Here is a 19,113-nt window from a genome sequence, read left to right on the forward strand (position 1 = left end):
AACCCCCGGCCGGCGTCCCGGCGCCGCTCGCCATTGGCCCACGGGAGAGCGTGGCGGAGGCGGGGCTGCGCGCGCAGCTGGGGCGGGCCCGGGCCGTGGGCGCCGCGGTCGCTCGCCATTGGCCCGTTCGGCCGGCCGGCCGCGGAGGGGGCGGGGCGGGGCTGCGCGCGCAGCTGGGGCGGGCCCGAGCCGTGGGCGCCGCGGACGCTCGCCATTGGCCCGTTCGGCCGGCCGGGGCGGGGGCGTGGCGGGGGCGGGGCTGCGCGCTCAGGCCGGGCCCAGCGAGGCGCGGCTCCGGGGTCACGGGGGGCGCGGGGGCGGGGGCGCGGGGGCGGGTGCTGGAGCCAGGGCCGGGGGCTGCCTCGAGGGGCCCGGCGGCCCTGCCCAGCTGCAGGTCGGTCCCGGCGTGGGCCGGGCGCGGGGCCGCGTGTCCCGGATCCGGGGCGTGGGTGGGACGGCCGCTTGGGACGGGGGTGCAGCGGGGCGCGGGAGGTGCCCTGCGCCTGGCTGGCTTCCCACCCGCGCCCCGGAGACCCCCGTGCACACACGCGCTCCGCGTTGCAGGCCCCCACCATGGAGCCTGGCCGGATAGAGAACCTGTCCGTGGTGTACCAGAGCCGGGACTTCCTGGTGGTGAACAAGCATTGGGACTTGCGCATCGACAGCAGGATGTGGCGCGAGATTCCCACCCTCCAGAAGCAGCTGCGCCACCACTTCCCGGAGTTAGCGGATCCTGACACCTACTATGGCTTCAGGTACTGGGAGCTTCCGTGGGGGGCAGTGGACACCCCCAGGCGCGCCAGCCCTGATCGCCCACCCCGTGCCAGGTTCTGCCACCAGTTGGACTTCTCCACCAGCGGGGCACTCTGTGTGGCTTTGAACAAGGCGGCAGCGGGCAGCGCATACAAGTGCTTCAAGGAGCGGCGTGTCACCAAGGCCTATCTGGCTCTGGTAAGGCCTGACCAGGCCCCGAGGCGGGGGATTCCAACTCTCAGCCACGACGGCAGGCCGAATGTCCCCACCCCGGTCGTGGTGGGTGGCCCTGAGAGCAGCCTGTGACTCTGCCCAGCAGGTGCGGGGACACGTGCAGGAGAGCCGGATGACCATCAACTATGCCATCGGCAGGAACAGCACAGAGGGTCGGGCTCACACCATGTGCATTGAGGGCACAGAGGGTACGGAGGGCAGAAAGGTGGGATCGCCGGGCACACGGCACCCAGAGAGGACCCTGAGTGAGCTGGGCTGGGGTGGATTGGGCCCGGCGCTGGTCCAGCCACGCTCACGCTTTGTCTTTTGCTCGCAGGCTGTGAGAACCCCAAACCGAGCCTGACAGAGCTGGTAGTCCTGGAACACGGGCTGTATGCAGGCGATCCCGTCTCCAAAGTGCTGCTGCAGCCACTCACAGGTGCGCCAGGGGCAGGGCGGGAAGCTTTCCAGGCCCTCTTGCCGTCTGCTAATGGTGCCCCCCCACGTGGTGAACACCTTGCGCCGGCATCTCTTCACTCCGGGTACTGTGGCATCTTTGTCACACACGAGAGGAAGTGGTGGCACAGGGGCACAGCAGCCTGCTTGGGGCCACTCCACTGTTTGCACCCCACGTCCTGCAGCCTCTTGCTCCACACACGGCCTTGCTATCTTTGATGTGAGGGTAGCGGGACAGCTCGCAGGGCTTCTGCAGCATTCCCGGCTCTGCCTCTCCTGGCAGTGATCTTGGAGTTGACTCCTCTTTGTATCTCTGGCGTTCTTGTTTGTAACAGGGAACAGGAGGTCTGTTCTTTCTAAGGGTTTTGTGGAGCTTTGAGAGGGCAACAGAGAGTAGGGTTATGGGGTGATTTGAGTGGGTGAGGGTGGGCATGGGATGGCACTCCCACCCTACGGGTCCCCTGTCCCCCCCACAGGCCGGACGCACCAGCTGCGTGTGCATTGCAGTGCTCTCAGCCATCCTGTCGTGGGGGACCTGACCTATGGGCAGGCGTTGGACCAAGAAGAGCAGCCCTTCCGCATGATGTTGCACGCCTTTTATCTGCGTATCCCCACCCACAGCGAGTGTGTGGAGGCCTGCACACCAGATCCCTTCGTGCCGGCGCTCGATGCCTGCTGGAGCCCCCACACCCTAGTGCAGTCACTGGACCAGCTCGTCCAGGTCCTGAGGGCTGCTCCCGATCCTGATCCCACAGAAGGGTGCCCTGCGTCTTGCAGCACTCCCACACTCCCCAGCAAGTCCCCTGAGACAGAGGCGCAGCGGGCCTCCTGCCTGCAGTGGCTGTCAGAGTGGACACTGGAGCCTGACCACTGAGGGCAGCAGGCTGAGTGGGAGTGGCAGGCTGGGACCCCTATAGGGATGGGGGCTGCAGGGAAGAGCCCTAGGCCCATCCTGAGGCGGGGGTGGCCCTGTGTGTGTGACCTCCCGGTGGATGGGGCCTGAGGACCCGGCTACAGCAACCAGGCTTGGAGAGAGGCGGACGAGGCCAGCAGGGGGAGCCAGGCCACCATGATTGTAGAGGATGGGACCTCCCCCTAAGCACACCTGCTCCCCCCTCTGGGGGAAACCGGGACCTGCCTTCCTGACTCCAAAGCTTCATCCCTAGGGGCTTGTTTTGTAGATTTGCCCAGGGTCACCCTGTAACAGACAGAGCCGACACTTGGGCCAGCATCAGGTTGGGGTCCTCCTGGCTCCTGGCTGGGCCTCAGAGCATCCTGTTCCTCATTGCTCTTCTTGGACCTTCTGTGTTGGTCAGCCTGCCCTGGCTGGGTCGTCTCCACCTGCAGACCCTGACCGATCCTGCCCAGCCGGTACTGCCTCGTGCCTTTGCTTTACCCGGCTCCGCTGTGGGCCTCCTCTCCATCCACACGCACCTGGGGAGGGTCTGAGCCACGCCCCTCAGTCCTCTCACAGTGCCTGGGCAGCCACGGTCCTCAGACTTCAGCTTGGGAGCTAGGCTGGCCAGCCCCCATTTCTTCCATCCCCAAACCACACCCACATCAGCCTAGGTGTAGCTGAGCTCTGAGGACCCCGAATAAATACTCAGTGACTGACATTTTGAGTGACTATGAATCCGTCTGACATGAAGCTTTGGGGGGCCCCAGAACCCTGCTCTCTTCCCTGCACAGGGGAGATCTCCACCCTAGGTCCCCCAGCAGGACCCAAGATGGACCCTGTGGTCCTGGCTGCTGACCTGTCCTTGCCTTGCCATGCAGCGAGCACCCTGCGGCCCTATGTGGATGTGGGGCTCTGTGTGAAGGATTGGCACTGAGTCAGCTCCTTCCTAGATCCCCAGTTCTCCTAGCCAGAGCCTTGCAGCACCCATCTGCTCTCAGCAGGGCCCTTCCCTAGGGCGGCTGACACCATATTCTCCTTAGGGCTCTCCAGCATGAGAACACCGGCTGCCCTGCAGAGTGGGCTCTCCTGGCTCGGGTGGGCACTGGGAGAGAGCAGAGGGCAGGCGTGGCCAGCCGTAGAACACTGGTCTGGACCCTTTGGCCTGGTGGGGCCCACGGGCTGGGCCAGCAGAGCACACAACGTAGGAGCTGGAGGGCTGGACAGACACACCGGTAGCCCTCAAGGCAGGGAGACAGGATGGGGAGGTGCACAAGGACGGGTCCCCCCCCCGGGGAATGTGTGTTGCCCTTCCCCCAGCCCTGCTGCTTCCCCCTGGAAGGTCTCCTTGGCCCCTTGAGGCTCCCAGGACCCAGAGAGTCACCCACAGGCCAGACCCAGACCTTGCTCCTACGGGTTGGCTGTCTCCCACGTGGTGGCCCCCAGGCTGAGGCTGCAGAGCCAGGATGCAGCTATACAGACTGTCTGTCCGCCCCCAGCTGTGGGTGGGCCAGGTTTGGAGTGGGAATCAGGCAGGGCCTCCTGGACAGGGACAGCAAGGAGAGTTTCCTCAGGTGAGGGTGGCCAGACAGGTGCTGTGGGCAGGGGAAAGTGTGGGGCAGCCCCGCGACAGGCAAGCTCCTGGGGCCCATGTGCTGCTGGAAGGCCAGGAGCACGTGGAGCCCCACGCAGTGCAGCCGAACTTCTGTGGGGCTGTCCAGTCCCCAGCTGGTCCCTCCGGCTCAGCGCGTCTGCTTGGCCCTGAGGTGCAGCCCAAAGAGCCCGCCTGGCGGTGCTGGTGGCAGTTGTCCGGTAGCTAAGCCAGTATCATGGAGTTCCACGGCCCAGGCCCCCCAGCCCTGCAGAGCGGGAGTTGCATCCCCTCCAGGAGGGGATGAGTCCCGGGTCCCCCTCAGCACCCTGCCCCACCTACCTCAGCTAGGGCACCTCCTACCAGGCCTCAGAGGCCCCACCTGGTGGAGCTGCCCCGCCCTGGGCCCCAGGGCATGTGTGGCAGTGCTCTTTGTCACTGAGGTCACCTGCTTGGGGCCAGCGTGTCCCCCCACACAGTACACACGTGTACAGATACACGTGCTCACAGGGCAGAAACTGCCACACGTGTCACTGCACCCAGGTCCCACGTCCCACACTGGATCCCCGTGCGCTGAACGTCCCTGCTGCAGGGAACGCATGCACCAGACATGCACATAGCCGTGGGTGCTCCTGGACACACACATGTGCACAAGAACACCAGCACGCATGCAAAGGCACATACAGTCCTCAGGGCGCAGACTCGCTCCCCGGTGGGAAGGGGTGTGCGCTGGGCAGCTGCCAACCGTGAGCTCAGCCTCCCACTCCCCCAGGGCTGGAGAGCAGGTGTGCTCTCTGCTGTGCTTGGGGCCCCCAGGGGTGCACATGGCAGCCTCACCTGACGCAGTGTTGGGCCCTCCCCTACACATCTGCCTGGCAGGCATCACTGCGGGAGCGGGTGCCCGGGCAATCAGGGTGTTGGGTGAGGCATGGATGTGAGCAGGAAGCCAGGTGGCACCCCCCAGCACCACCACTGTGCCCCAGTGCTCAGCTGTAGGGGCTGACAGTCAGACTGGGGTCACTGGTGTCTGAAGCACCTGGCACCCGGCCTACACCCCCTGCATTCGACAGCCACCTTGGGGCACAGGGGCAGCCCTCCTACAGCAGATGGTCTCCACGCTCAGGTGAGAAGCAACGGCTGGGACAGGGCCACTGCCACCCGGACCCACAGGGCCTTGGCTCTGTGGCGGTCTCCTGGTGGCCCTGGGTGAGTAACTGAGCTTCTCCAAGCTTCCCCTTCATCCCCCACATAGGAGTGACGGTAACTGCCCGGGGCCAGGCAGCATCTAGAGGCCCCAGGACCCCACAGGACACCTTTCAGGTCACAGTTAAGGCCACCATCTGGAGACGGGCAGGGCTGCTTGCTACAGGGGAGGGGCTGTGGTGCAGCTTGTGGCTGAGAGCACCGTCTGGCTGGGTGTCCGAGGCCCCAGGAGGGAAAGAGAGCTTTGGGGACAGGTTTGAGAGCCCCCAAGCCTCTACCCGTACCCACCTGCAGAGACTTACTGAGACCCCCGCCCTCCCCTGTAGCTGTCGACAGATCTGTTTATTGGAGACACCTAAGCCTGCAGGTCCCAGGAGCCCGGCCTGGGATAAGACAGGCCCCTCCTCGTGCCACTCCCTCCAGTTCCAGAGACACACTCTTTGTGGGGTTTGCACCCCTCCCCAAAGACACAGACACGCGGTGGCAGGGCACCCATCCTATACGACCCTGGACTGCACCTCCCTGTCTATGCCCCATGCTAAAGAGGGCAGGGGAAGGTGAGGGGGTGGGTCTCATCACCTTCTCTTCTCCAGCTTGTCCTGGACCCACGGCCCGTGACCCCACACCTTCCTGCCAGGACAAGCAGTGCTCACCACACAGCCATGGGCCCCAGAGCAGGTGAGATGGCCCTCACGAGGGGGTACCTCGGACACTCCGGGGAGTGGTTGCCACGGCTAGACTCCCCTAGGGTGGCAAAACCATCTGTGGTCGTAGGCCTACCCTAGGACACAGGGGACCCCAGGCAGATCTTGAGGGATGGCCCTGGGGGGCCGGCAGCTGCTCACGGCCTGTTCCGTTGCAGGTGCCCAGGTGAGCCCAGGCCTCGCCATCCTCGTGTGGCTCACCGCGCACTGCTGTTGTCCCCAGGCCCAGGGCCTCTCCGAGCGAGGGCTGGATGCCAGCAGGGCCGACCCCTGGGCCATGTGAGTGCCAGCCCGTCCTGCCGCTCCAACAACCAGGTCACGTTTCTGCAGCTGATCCTCTGGCAGGCAGGGGTGGGGGGTGCATCTCCAGGTTCTGCACTCCACGGCCCGGGCATAGTGGAGGCGGGGCTGCATGCCCGAGATGGCCCAGGGCAACCAGTGTCCTGCATCAGAGTCACAGCCAGGGGGCCAGGAGCGGGTCCCCCAGGCCCTCGCAGCCCCTCACCACGTGCACTGCTCCTGGCCTGGTGGGCGATTACTCCACGTCCTGGGTCCTCTGGGCCTCCTTCCTCTGCCCAGGGCTTGGCTGTTCTTCCGGCCCCGACACTCAGGCATCTCCAAGCACCGTTCGGGTCCTGAATGTGGGCTCAGCCCCCCTTCCCTTCCCGGGGTTAGAGAGAGCTGACGAGCCGTCAGTCTGTGGGTGATGGGTGTGGGCTGGGGAGGGCAGGGGCCCAGGCCGGCACGCACAGGACGCCCTCCCCGTGCACACTGTGAGGAGCCCCAGGCTGGAAGCCAGCGCGGCTGTGGTGGCCCAGCATGTGCCCAGGCCATGTCGCCTACAAGCCCTCGGCCGTCGCTGGGACAGTGGAACCTGCCCAGCTCAGAGCCCGCCAGGACTAGGCCAGGGCCATGGTGAAGCGTGCCCGCAGCTTGGGACTGCGCCTGCCGCGTGAGGGCCCAGGCTGCTGTGGGCCGAGGTGCCGCTGGCCAGGCTTCCTGGGTCTCGCTCCCTCCGCGCTGGGGGTGCTGACGTCCCTACCGCATACCTTACTCTGCCGCCCCTCACCACCTGCCTCCTTCCTGCCAGCGCCAACACCTCCTCCCTCTTGCACAACTTCTGGTGCCAGCCGGCCAGCCAGCTGCCCCGGGACCAGCTTTCCGATCTCATCAGGGGGATGGCAACACACCAGGCACTTCTCAGAGCCTGGCAGGTGTGTGGCTGTGGCTGGTGGGGGCAGGGGGGTGCTGAGGGCAGGGGCAGACAGGCAGGGGAGGAGACAGGTTGGAAGGAAGGGCGTCCCCAGCTACGGGCAGAGGGTCAGCCGGGGGCCCATGGGGCCAGGATGGGGAGCGAGCCCACCGGAGTGCCGGGGCCATGCCCGAGACCCTGGCAACCTCGCAAGCACCTGAGATGCGTCTCTTCGGGGGACCCCGACGTGCCAGGAGGTCTAGCCATCTTACATTGAGTTTTCCCTCCCATGGGTGACTCTCTGGTCCTGCCCACGTGGGGCCGTTTCCAGGACCTCTCAGCCAATTACCCACCTTCTGTCTGGTTCTAGTGAGGGCTTGTCCACCAGGCCTGAGCTGGGCACTTCCTGCCTCCCTGGGGCGGGCCCTCTGGGCCGTGTGTAGATCTTCCAGCCCACTGGCCTCTCCCTTGCCATCTGTGCCCACTTGACCCACAGCAGACCCAAGCACTGCCTGCCCCTGAGCTTAAAGCAGCAAAAACAAAAAAGCTACTATTTTGTCTCATCATAAAGTTAGTATGAAATTAGTAATAAATCTGGAACGACCCCAAAGTCAATCAAGTGAGACAAGAAGTCCAGGCGGGAGGTGGCATCAGGATAAAGGACTCTGGAAAAAAAAAAAAAAAAGGACTCTGAGCCGCTGTAGTGCAGTGGGGGCCGGGGTGGGGGCAGAAGGCCTGGAGACCTAGCGGGGGGTGTCAGGCTGCCCTTGACACTCCCCGAGACTGGTTCTGATGCGGAGGTTGACAGGGAGAGGAAACGTCGGGCGGGTGACAGAGCCCAGGCGGCGGGAAGGGCCCCACATGGGGCGCAAGGGGAATGGGGCAGAAAGGAGGGCCCGGAGCCCCAGGTGGGCAAGTGAGCGACACGCCTCTCCCCTGCCCAGCTCAGCTGCCTGGCCAACCTGGTCACTCTGCGCGGCCTCCAGGACGACTTTGAGCTCCACCCCCCGGACCTGCTGCTCTTCTATGAGTGAGTGCCTGCCCCCCACCCCACCTCGAATTCAGGCAGCAGAGCCTGAGCTCTCCAGGGATACGTGGGCCATCCCAGAGGACCCTCAGGTGGCCTCCACCCTCCCACCCGCCAACCTGCCTGCAGCCTGACTCAGGTGAGGGAAGCCAGGTGCCGGGCCTTCATCCACCGCGCCACCCAGGGGGACACGTCGCTGCTAGCCAACCTGCCAGACCAGAGGGCCGCCCTGCGACACATGGCCTTGGCCTGCCTGGTAGGCACCGTGGGCACGCCGGGACAGGACAGGCGGACAGGTGGTGGGGCCAGGCCGGTGCTGACCCGCTGTCCGGCAGGGGGGGCCCCGGCTGCAGCTCAGCGCCTCTGACCTGCTGCTCCTCGGGGTCTTGGTGTGTGACATGGACGCGTCCAGCATCGAGGCCGCAGACCCCCGTGTGCTGGAGAACTTGCAGCGCTGCCGCGGGCTCACTACCACCCAGCAAGCCGCCCTCAACACGCTGCTAGCCAGTGGCACGACCGTGCTTGGGTAGGCCGGGCCCAGTACCCTCCGCTCAGACACCTGGGGTGGGAGGGCCTCGGCTGAGCAGGAGGTGTGTCCCCCACAGGGCAGGCGCTGGAAACTGGGTGCTCAGGGAGGGGCGGGCAGCCTCCAGAGGCTGGGCTCTGCTCTTGACCCCGTCGCGGTGCTCCCTTACCACACACCAGGCCTCCTGGTTCCTGGGACCTAGAGGGGCTGCAGGCTCTAGGACCCCTGGCCACCTACATCAGCCCCAGCCTGTGGATGCAGGTGCAGGAGGTAGGACAGTTTCCAGTGGGGGATGGTCGAGCTGGCTGTGGACAAGGGCAGGGGTATCCACCGACCCTCCACCAGCCTGTCCAGGCCTGGGGGTAGGACGTACCAGCGTCCCCGGGTTTCTGTCTGTGGGACAGGAGGAGGAACCAGGTGGCCCCTGGCAGCCCCTCCCCAGGGTATGGAGTCTCCATGCCTGCCTCGCCAGGCTGTGGGCCTGGACTTCTTCAGGGGCATGGTGGCCACGTACCGAGCTGGGCAGCTCAGCCAGTGCGATGCCAGGCGCTTCGTCACTGGCTTCCTCGAGGCCAAGGCTGAGTCGGTGTCCTCTCGGCCCAAGAGGGGCACAGGTGAGTGTGGCCACTGTGGCCTGGGGATGCTGTCCCTCCCCTTGATCTGGGCTCCCAACCCAACACACAGTCCCACTGCTGCTGGACCTCCTGGGTATAGCCCAGGGCTTCACATCCAGCCTGGGGTTGGGGGCGTGGTTGGAGGCCACTGAGCTGAACCACAGGTCAAGGTCAGGTTTGACTCTATATGGTCTAGGCCAAGTTCTTGGCTAGAGGTCAAGTTCAGAGAGAGTCAAAGGTAGATTAAGGTTGGAGGGGGGCAAAGTCAGCAAAGGTCAGCTGAAACCCCCAACCCCCCCACCACAGGGAGACCCTGCCTCCGTGGAGACATCACGGCGGCCACGCTGCATGACAACCTGTTTCTAGTGCGCTATGACTGCTTGCAGCTGGAGTCCTGCCTGGGCAGCCGCGTGCTCACAGCCAACCTGGACCCCCTGCTGCAGCACCCCCTGCCAGCCGAGTGCCAGCGCGTCGTCAAGGCCAAGCTGGCTCGGGTGCGCTGCTGACCAGCTGCGGGAGGAGGTGGGGGGCACGGGCAGTGTGGCCTGACCCTCACACCCTCCAGGTCTACCCACACGGTGTCCCCGAGGAGCAGCTGCGACTCATCACCTCGCTGGTCTACCTCTACTCCCGCTCGGAGATTGGCCAGTGGAACATCACGTCCAGGGACACGGTTGTGGCCCTGCTGGCCTCAGACGTGGCCCTGGAGAACCAGACTGAGGTGAGGGCCACGCGCGGGGCGGGGGGGGGGGGGCGCGGGGAGGGGAAGGGAGGCACCGCCCCAGCCCCACCGACCTGCGCCCTGCCTCCAGGCTGTCCTACAGAAGTACCTGGACCACAACGGCACCATCACCGGCGCCCTGCTCGTGGCCATCGGGGGCTGGCGCCTCTGCTGGATGAGTCCCCGGCAGATCCAGGCCATCAGGCCCTCGGAGTTCCGGTGAGCCGGCCGGGGAGGGGGTGCTCAGCCTCCGGTGGCTGCACAAGCGAGGATCACCAACCAGGTGGTTTACAATGAGAGAAACTTCCCTTGTGATATAGAGGTCCTAGGGCCAGCTCCGCCTGGAACCTGGGGCGGGTGTCCATCCTGCACGTGCCGCTGCTGAGCCCCTTGGCCTTCCTGGGCAGGTGGGCGCATCCCCTCAGCCTCTGCCTGCTTCTCGGCGCCTGCGTACTGGTTTCCTTGTCACATGGCCACTGGTTTGACTGGGATGGCTAATTCAGCGTGAGGCTGTTAGATCCTGTCCACAAGTAGTATGGCTCTGTTCTCCATCGAGGTCACGTTCTGAGGTCTTGGGGGACACTGTTCAGCACAGCAGACGGAGCCAGAGGAAAGCTGTGGTGGGGAAGGGGGGCACGGGGTCCCAGCCCGACCAGCAGCCTCTCTGTCCCACAGGCAGGCTGGGGCCTTGGACATCTCCTCCTGCCCTCAGAGCCGCAAAGACGTGCTCTACACCAAGGCCCGCGAGGCCTTTGGCGGCGCCAGGAGCACAGCGACCTACTACCGCCTCATGCGTCCCTACCTGGGTGAGTCCTCGGCCTGGCCCAGCTCCTGCGAGGGTGCTGTGACCCTGGGAGCCCCCGGCCCCAAGTGAGGGTGCTGTGACCCCGGGAGCCCCCGGCCCCAAGCGAGAGTGCTGTGACCCCAGGAGCCCCCCATCCCCGAGTGAGGGCGCTGTGACCCCAGGAGCCCTGGCCCAGCTCCTGCGAGGGTGCTGTGACCCCGAGAGCCCCGCCCCGAGTGAGGGCGCTATGACCCCGAGAGCCCCAGCTCAGCTCCTGCGAGGGCAGTGTGACCCCGGGAGCCCCCAGCCCTGAGTGAGGGTGCTGTGACCCCGGGAGCCCCCGCCCCTCTTGGCTCACCACGGCTGGCCCCCAGGCGGCGCCCCTGTGGAGGAGCTCCGGCACCTGGTCCAGGCGAACGTCTCCATGGACATCGACACCTTCACCACGCTGAACCCCCGAGTGCTGCAGGTGGGCCCTGCAGCTGCCCGGCCGGGGATGGGGCAGGGGAGGCCTCTGGCACAGTCTGCCTGCCCCGTGCACCCCCAGGGCGGAGGTGTGCAGACTGCAAGAACCCCAGGTCCCGTTTGCCAGGCTTTGCCCCTGCGCCCGCTCCTGAGTTAAGTACCACCCTGCGGGGTCTGCCCTTGGTCCCAGAGCTGGCCTCTGCAGGCCCCTCTGGACCTGCCCCCATGGCCCCCTGCCTCCTCTCACAGAACCTGAGTGTGGGCAATGTGACGACACTGCTGGGCCAGAACGTGGGAGACCTGCGGAAGGCGCGCAGCCACCCGACCATCAGCTCCTGGCTCCGCAGCCTGAACACGTCGGCCCTAGGAGAGCTGGGCCTGGACACGGATCCCGCCAGCCCCCCCGGCCCCGCCCGCCCCACCACCGGGACCCCCAGCACCACACCTGGGGTGCCCTACCCAGCCCCCACCTCGGGCCAGCCTGGGAACGATGCCCCTGCCTCCGGTATGCCCCGCCCCACCCCTCCCTCCGCTCTGGTGGGCCTGCCCCATCTGCCCAGGGCCACGGAGGACCCCGGTTTCTCATCTCACAACCTCATACTTTTGCTTCCTTGGGTGACGTCTGGGGGACATTGGCCTCACTCTTCCCTGGTTGTTTAGTTACTGAAGGACAAAATCACCTCCCCCAATACCTGCTGAGCACCAGGGAGGGTGGAGAGCTGTGAGATCTGTGTCAGGGCCCAGAGGAGCAGCCTCCATGGCGGCCCCACTGGCCTTCCCTACCCATGGGATGACGAGGGCGTGGAGCCCAGAGTGAGGGGCTGTGCAGGCCCCAGAGGCTGCCAGCTGGGACTGACCGGCACTCCATCCGTGTTCCACCTGCAGGCAGCCCACCAGCCCACCGGGGGTACCTGCTACTCGCCGTGGCCCTGCCCTTGGGCCTCCTGTGGCTGCTGCACTTGGGCTCCCCAGGCCCCAGCCAGGATTCCTTGTGGGGCTCCTGCACCAAGGCCTCCGAAGATGGCACTGCCCCAGCACCGCATGCAGGGAAACTGAGGCTGAGGCTGAGGGTGGAGCTGGACACCCGTCCAGTCCGAGCTGCAGGCTCCAGACCCAGAGGACCTGGCCACAGCCCACATCCTAGGGATTTGTGGGGCTGGTCCCTACTCACACCCAGCTCCCAGGACACGGAGCTGGAATGAGGACCTGCCCATGAACTCACCAGCCCTGAACAGTTGACGGCGATGCTGCCCAGCCCCTGGCCTCCCTCAGGATAAAAAACTGGCATGGGGGGAGCCTTGCTGATTGATTTGAATAAAAGATGAGGTGATCTTCCAGCCTGGGTCCCTTTGCCCTGAGCCCAAGGAGGGGCAGAGACCCTCTTAGTGGGGAATAGGACTTCTGTCTGCCATCTCCTGGGCTCTGTCACCAGAAGCCACCCTGAGTGCTGGTTTGGCCTCGGAGGGAAGGCCCTGGGAATGGAAACAGTGGTAAGAGGGCCCCGAGGGCCACCCCCCTGCCCGGAGTCAGGCCCCTGGACCCTCATCTCCACATGCGGATAGGAGGGGCCACCGCTCAGGAAGCACATCCACCAGGTGACACAGTCGGGCCTTCCCACCCGCCCTCAGAACACCACAGGGCATCTCTGCGGGGAAGGATGGTGGCCTTTTATTGAACTCCAGTCCCCTTGGGGTGGCCAGGGAGCCTCGCAGCAGGAGAGGTCCAGCGTCCAGAGCAGTGGGCTCACTTCGGGGTCAAACCCAAGAGCAGAGCCAGGATGGCAGTGAACACTGGTCCCGGTCCGAGGAGGCGGGCGCCCCCTGAGAGGGCCTCTGTGCAGAGACAGTGACTCAGGCGCCATGCCTGGCTCTGCCCCAGCCCCACCCAGCCAGCCACCCAGCCAACCTCGGAAGCTGAGGTCCATGACCAGGTAGCCGTTGGGGATGCCACCGCGGAGCCCCAGGCCCAGACGGTCCAGGTCATCCTGTCGCTGCCGTAAGATCCAGTCTCGCACGGGGCTGTTCCCCTGCTCCGCCTTCAGGCCCGCCAGGTTTGCACCCAAAAGGTTTTGCACCTCGGCAACAGTCAGCGGCTGCCGGAGTCCCCACGTGGCCGTCAGGGCCGCCCATCCTCCCCCAGAAGGTCTGCCATGTCCACACCTCCCGGGGCTTCCCGGGCCCAAGCACCCTGCCTGAGCCCCCCAGACTTTGTAGCTGACCCTGGCCGGGCAACCCCGTGTGGCCCCGCCCCTTTACGACCGCACTGTCCTGCGGCCCCGCCCCCTGTGTGCCCCCGCCCCTGTGGCTCCGCCCTGTTTTATGTGGCCCCGCCCCTTACGACCGCACTGTCTTGTGGCCCCGCCCCTTACGGTTGGGCGGTCCTGCGGCCCCCGCCTCTGGCCCCGCCCCTCTCCGTGTGGTCCCGCCCTGTTCTCTGTGGCCCCGCCCCGCAGCCGTACCAGCACCGCCTCCCTCCGCAGGGTCTTGAATGTGGCTGTGTCCATGCTTACGTTCTGCCGACTGAGAGCCCGCAGGTCCTCGGTGCGGGCCCCACCTGCCCGCGGGGAGAGGGGCACCAAGCGTGACACCTCACAACAGGCCCCAGTCTAACCCTCTAAGCACAGGCTGCTGCAAAAAGCCCACTTTTTCGGAATTCCTGGGCCAGGGGAACCCAGGTGACCACCTGACCCTCTGGATGGGTGGAGAGGTGTGGGTGGCCGAGGGAGTACCTGAGTGGGACTCAGAACTCATCGGGTGTCAACCTACACACACTTGTAAGGGCAGAGGCCGTGTGGAGCCCCTGTCATGGCGACAGCAGCTGCTGGGTGGGGTAAGAGCCAGGCCCCACCATCCTGCCCCCAGGTGTTCTCCCTGGCTCACCCAGGTAGGGCTTGATCCTCAAAAAGTATTCAGACCCGCTCAGGTTCTGGAAGGCAGTGCGGGCCTTGGGGTAGAGGACGTCCATCTGCGGTGGGTGGCATGCATCCAGGTCCTGGGCCCTGGCCACCCTGGAAGGCCAGCATGGGGCCAGGCAGTGAGCTTGGGCGGGCCACAGCACGCCCACCATGCCCAGCAGGCCCCTGGGACTCACCAAATAACACTGTGCTGCACAGAGCCCAGCTGCTCAGGACTGAGGACACACAGGTACGTGGGACTGAAGGTGGCCAGTACGTCCAGGGTGGCCTTGTCCAGCTGGCCCCCTCCCGCCACGTAGCGGGCAATCAGGGCAGCCACCTGTGGAAGGATGCCATGGAGGCGTCCTGGGCCAGGGAGAAACGCATCCCCTGGGGTCTGCACAACCCCACACCACCTGCTCCCTCCAGGTAGGTTGTCACCTGAGCATCCACTTTGTGCCCTTTGCTGACTTTAAGAAGAGATTTCACTGTTTCCAGGGATGTCACGTTCCACTTGTGGATGTCCTCAGGGGTGATCTCGAAGAAGAAGTACCCCAGGTGCTGGATCAGGGACTCAGGGTACCCCTGTGGGTAGAGCTGCCCCAGGAGGTGACTGTGAGGGCCGCAGCCACTCCCTGGGTACCTGGCGAAACTGTGGCCCAGCGGGCAGACATGAGCCCATCACCAACTACCTGGTCCAGTTTTCGCTTAAAAACATCAAGCTGCTGGTAGGTGAAGGGCACCATGTTCACCCGGTCCATCTGAGCCTCCAGCAGGGCCCCGTCCACACAAGCCTCCAGCTCCCACTCCTCATAGAAGACAAGGTTTTCATCCACCATGTGGGCCTTCTGCCCTGGGGGGCAGACCTTCTCTGCAGGAGCAGGCGGGGGGTTGTGGACTGGCCTTCTCTTGTCAACCTCCTCCTCCCAAACCTTGCCGAGACCCTGGATAATGCATGACTCCCTCCAGCCCTCAGTTCACATATCAGCAAAAGGGGGTGATTCTGTGCACTCTCCGAGGTTGTCATGCAGCCAGGAAGGGCCAGAGATATACGAGCAGGTGGGACCCCATGCCACAATCCCCACGCCCAGGTGTCCTGGACAGGACACAGGCAGCTCTGGGGGCAGAGACACGGCTGACAGCCTACCGGGACTCAGGGCACCTACTGGGGGCGGGGGTATGAGGCAGGCAGTCTTTCTGAAGAACCTCAGCTGCCCTCTGATGCTCTCTGAACCCAAGCACTTTGCGGCAGCCCACCCCGTCACTCACCAAGGCTGAGGAGCAGGAGCAGGAGGCTGCCACGTGTGGAGGTCCAACAGGACCCCAGGGGAGGCTGAGCAGTCTGCAGGGCCATTGTCTGCGGGAAAGAGCCACTCTGATACCGCCACCGCTGGGGCAGGACCCCCACCCTAGCCCCCCACCCCCCTTGCCCTGGGCCAGTGCAGGGCCTTATGGGTCTGGAGGGGTCTCAGAGCCCCAGATCAAACCTCCTCAGGCCCCTGCGGGTGGCGTCTGTGCGGCCTCCGGCCCTGCTCCCAGGGCCAGGGCCAACCAGTCTGCCTGGCCGGCCTTCCCCCTCCAGGTCTGAGTCAGCCAGGCCCCCAGCTGTGAGAGGCCAACTGGTGGCTCATATCCCTCCCCTCTGGCTGCAGGGCAGGGCAGGGCAGGGTGAGGTGAGAGAGTTTAGGCCGAGAAGGCAGGGCCACCTCTGGCTCAGGCTGACCTCAGTTCCCCCATTTACACCAGGGCTGGGGACAGGGCCGGGTGACCCACCTGCCCCACTGCCTAGGGTGTGGCCGATCTCTCCTTCCCATCCTGCCCCACCCATGGCCCAGGTGGACTAGGCTGGCAGGACCCACCTGGCTCCCAGCCTCCTGGAACAGAGGCCTCAGCAGGTGCAACACCCCTTCCTACCTGCCAGGCCCTTGAGTGCAGCAGTGGGTGGGCAGCGTTCCGGGAAGACCCTCCCACCGTGCCTTTCTGGAGTGGAGCTGGGGAGGCCTTGCGGCCCCTGTAGGGTGGGAAAGTGGGTGGGGAGCCACTCGCGGGGAGCACTGATCGGGGCCTGCGGGAGATCAGGCCACCTCTCCACTCACCCCTCCCAGGGAGGCCCAGAAAGGGAGGCTGCCCCGGGCTGGGCAGAGCCCACGCACCCCTAAGCATCCACCCAAGCCTGCGTCAGCCCCACCCAGGCTCAGAAATGGGGGGGTGGGGCGCGTTCATGCTTCAACAGCCCTTTTCAGCCTGGCCAAGAGCCTAGCCCCAGGGAGTGCCCGGGAAGCAGCCCTCCCCCTGCAGGCTCCAGAGCAGGTGGGAGAAAACCTGACCCCCAGACCAGGAAATGGGCAGCGGAGCGAGGCCACCAGCCCTTGGATGGATGAGGGTGGTGCCCCCACCACCGTTCACCTCAGGTGGGGGCGTCCTGGGAGCCTCTGCAGGCCGCCACGGCCCCGGGATCTGCACCCTTCGCACCCTCACCCCCCAGGAAGGCCGGGTTGGGGCCACAGAGGTACGTCAGCCGTCAGGGCACAGCCCCCACAGTGACCTGCACTTGCCCTGCACCTTCAAGCCCGTTCCCGCCAGCCTGGAGCACGCATGTTTGCGTGTGAAATGCAAACAGTCCAAACCCGCGCTGTCTCCCAGGTCAAGCTGCGGTCATACTTCCTTTTCAGCTTCGTTTCTTAAGTGCCGGTTTAGTGGGTCCCAGCAGGGGCAGAGTAGGGGCGGTGTCCAGGACCCCACCCGCTCCCCGAGTCGTCCACGACCGGCATCCTCCTGGTCACCTGCTATTCAGGGACCGCCTGCACACGGCCTGAGCGCCTGCTGCGTGCTGGGCGCTGCTCAGATACTGGCACACGCTGGGCGGGGAAGATTCAGGCCCCGTCCAGGGCTCTGGGGGTGCGGCCTGGCCACAGAGACGCCGGCCTTGCCCTGCCCTTCAGTCCCTGTCCTGCTACCACCTGGGGTCTCGGCATGCAGTAGGAGGCAGAGGTGGCTGCGTCTACAACAGAGCAATGGCAGGTCCTTTCCATAGCCTGAGGGTCCTGAGCTCATCGCATCTGGCCAGCGGTGACCACGTGCTGCCCCATCCGTCCCTCCCCCCTGCAATTCTCCCACCCCAGCCCAACCTCCCAAAGTCTGGTCCTCAAGTGATGGAAAATGAAGTCAGACCACATTCACAAGCTCAGGCTCCTCCAAGAGAGTGGGCAGGGGAGCCGATTCCAGGCTTAGGGTCTTGGCTACACGGTCACTTAGCCTCAAGCACAGACGTGCTCTGCAGCCGGCCCAGAGCTGACCTCGAGGGCACTGCTGTCTGAGCAGAGCCGGGGTGACAGTGCGGGGCTATCTCCACACTCCCCAGGTGCAATGAGGACCTGGATAGGGGGAATCTCAGGGGGTAGGGGAGGGGGTTTCTGGGGTGGCCAGGGTCCCTCCCAGGTGGCTCCCACTACCAGCCTTGGCTAATCCCTGCTCCCACTGAGACTCTGGCTAGGGGTGCTAGGAGTGCAGATGGACGTGACCCCACCCTCACCCCGCCCAGGCATGCCCACACAGGTGACGCAGACGCCAGCCGGGCCCTTGTCCCCAACCCACGCAGAGGTGGCAATCCGGGTGGCTCAGCGGTTTGGCGCTGCCTTCAACCCAGGGCATGATCCTGGAGACCGCGATCGAGTCCCACATCAGGCTCCCTGCATGGGGCCTGCTTATCCCTCCGCCTGTGTCTCTGCCTCTCTCTCTGTGTGTCTCTCATGAATAAATAAATAAAATTATTTAAAAAAAAAAAAACCCATGCAGAGGAGACCGTGGTCAGTCCCTTGTGACCTGGACACTGGACTGGGTCCCAGGAGATGCCTGGGAACTTCCCCTAGTGGCCCCAGCCTGGTGCCTGTTGATCCACCAAACCTGAGCCCGTGTGCTTGGTTTCCTCAGCTTAGCAGGGAGGTGGCCCCGAGGCCGGCAGCCCTGAGGTGGGCCAAGGGACACAAACGGGCCTCTGCAGTCTGCAGGAATGTGTGGGCGGCGGCTGTGCTCGGAGCCACCAAGAGGAGGGCCCCGGCGGAGGGCTGCCGCAGCCTGGCCTTCCCCGGGGCACAAGAGCAGGTGCGTCCGAGCTGGGGCCTGGCTCCTCAGGGTCTCCCTCGTCCGAGCTGGGGCCTGGCTCCTCAGGGTCTCCCTCCCCGTTTCCCAGGCCAGGGCTCGGTGAGGCGCGCAGCCAGTCGCAGAGTGGGGTGCGGTGTCCCAGCGAGGCGGGGCAGGCTCTCTGCAGGCCACCCAGCAGCCTGGGGTCAGGGGTCAGCGGGTGGGGGGCGCTCAGCCGGGGCTCCTGGAGCCCGGGCCAGGCTCAGGGCACCGTGGTCCCAGCCTCACGGCCCAGGGAAGGGTTTGCTGCGAGCCCGCGCTTGGCAGGAGGCAAATGCAGGCGAGAGCCAGCTCCGCGAGCTCAGGCACTGCCCGCCCATGTGGGGCCCACGGGGACCTGGCCGCCCGCTGACAGGAGGCGGAGGCCACTCTGCCTGGGCTGTGGCCGGGGGCCCGGAGGTCAGATGATGCGCGCCTCTGGCCTGGCCGGCTGCCAGCGCCTGCACACCGACGCTGGCCTCGGCCCGCAGCGCTCGTGGTCCAGCCAGAAGCCAGCATCCCCGGTGGCCCCCGCGTTCCCACCAACCAGCCCCTCCAATAATTTCGTGAACCCGAATTCCCTGTGGAGAGTCTGTGTTGGCGTCACATCCCTGCCAAGGCCCGTTTGCTGATTTGTGGGTACACGGCTGCCTGTGTCTGATCCTCTTCTATGAGCTGGGCTTTCCGGTATATGCAACCAAACCCAATGCCGATTAAAACAGAACTCAGGGGGCCCCCGGGGGGGCTCTATCGGTTAAGCACCTACCTTTGGCTCAGGTCATGATCCTGAGGTCCTAGGATTGAGTCTCACGTCGGGCTCCCTGTTCCGCTGGGCGTCTGCTTCTCCCTCTCCCTCTGCTGATCCCTCTACTTGTGCTGTCTCTCTCTCTCTCTCTCTCTCTCTCTCTGTCAAACAAATAAATAATCTTTTAAAAATAAAACAATTCAGCAAGGCTG

At 65.3% G+C, this 19,113-nt stretch overlaps 3 protein-coding genes across 6 annotated transcripts; 2 read left to right on the forward strand and 1 right to left on the reverse strand.

Annotated features, from left to right (window-relative positions):
• Window positions 1-272: 272 nt before the first annotated feature.
• On the forward strand, window positions 273-3,038 carry RPUSD1 (RNA pseudouridine synthase domain containing 1). Of its 3 annotated transcripts, none has more exons than XM_072754207.1 (6): window positions 273-394; window positions 565-755; window positions 828-951; window positions 1,070-1,175; window positions 1,304-1,405; window positions 1,899-3,038. In XM_072754207.1, exons 2-6 carry the CDS (start codon window positions 574-576, stop codon window positions 2,294-2,296), a joined length of 912 nt encoding a protein of 303 aa, XP_072610308.1. In that variant the 5' UTR covers window positions 273-394; window positions 565-573; the 3' UTR covers window positions 2,297-3,038. The 3 variants fall into 3 exon arrangements, 2 of the variants coding, with proteins under 2 accessions (XP_072610308.1, XP_072610309.1); XM_072754208.1 differs by having other exon boundaries at window positions 1,073-1,175; XR_012000694.1 differs by lacking the exon at window positions 1,070-1,175.
• Window positions 3,039-5,794: 2,756 nt separating this feature from the next.
• LOC112909021 (mesothelin-like protein) lies at window positions 5,795-12,480 on the forward strand. The gene is made up of 14 exons (XM_072754209.1): window positions 5,795-6,094; window positions 6,906-7,029; window positions 7,952-8,037; window positions 8,164-8,290; window positions 8,370-8,560; window positions 8,740-8,830; window positions 9,033-9,174; window positions 9,481-9,668; window positions 9,740-9,895; window positions 9,987-10,114; window positions 10,571-10,701; window positions 11,054-11,148; window positions 11,394-11,649; window positions 12,030-12,480. Exons 1-14 carry the CDS (start codon window positions 5,928-5,930, stop codon window positions 12,344-12,346), a joined length of 2,199 nt encoding a protein of 732 aa, XP_072610310.1. The 5' UTR covers window positions 5,795-5,927; the 3' UTR covers window positions 12,347-12,480.
• A 310-nt stretch (window positions 12,481-12,790) lies between these two features.
• On the reverse strand, window positions 12,791-16,140 carry LOC140598138 (mesothelin-like). Of its 2 annotated transcripts, none has more exons than XM_072751518.1 (9): window positions 15,952-16,140; window positions 15,200-15,394; window positions 14,730-14,906; window positions 14,479-14,634; window positions 14,235-14,377; window positions 14,024-14,151; window positions 13,603-13,697; window positions 13,050-13,236; window positions 12,791-12,976 (listed from the first exon to the last, which is right to left on the reverse strand). In XM_072751518.1, the coding sequence occupies exons 3-9, from the start codon at window positions 14,874-14,876 to the stop codon at window positions 12,888-12,890; spliced, it is 945 nt and encodes a 314-aa protein (XP_072607619.1). In that variant the 5' UTR covers window positions 14,877-14,906; window positions 15,200-15,394; window positions 15,952-16,140; the 3' UTR covers window positions 12,791-12,887. The 2 variants fall into 2 exon arrangements, with proteins under 2 accessions (XP_072607619.1, XP_072607618.1); XM_072751517.1 differs by lacking the exon at window positions 15,952-16,140 and adding an exon at window positions 15,525-15,623.
• Window positions 16,141-19,113: the final 2,973 nt, after the last annotated feature.

The sequence above is a fragment of the Vulpes vulpes genome, chromosome 3 (genome assembly GCF_048418805.1).
Source record: "Vulpes vulpes isolate BD-2025 chromosome 3, VulVul3, whole genome shotgun sequence".
In the NCBI taxonomy this organism is placed as follows: domain Eukaryota; kingdom Metazoa; phylum Chordata; class Mammalia; order Carnivora; family Canidae; genus Vulpes; species Vulpes vulpes.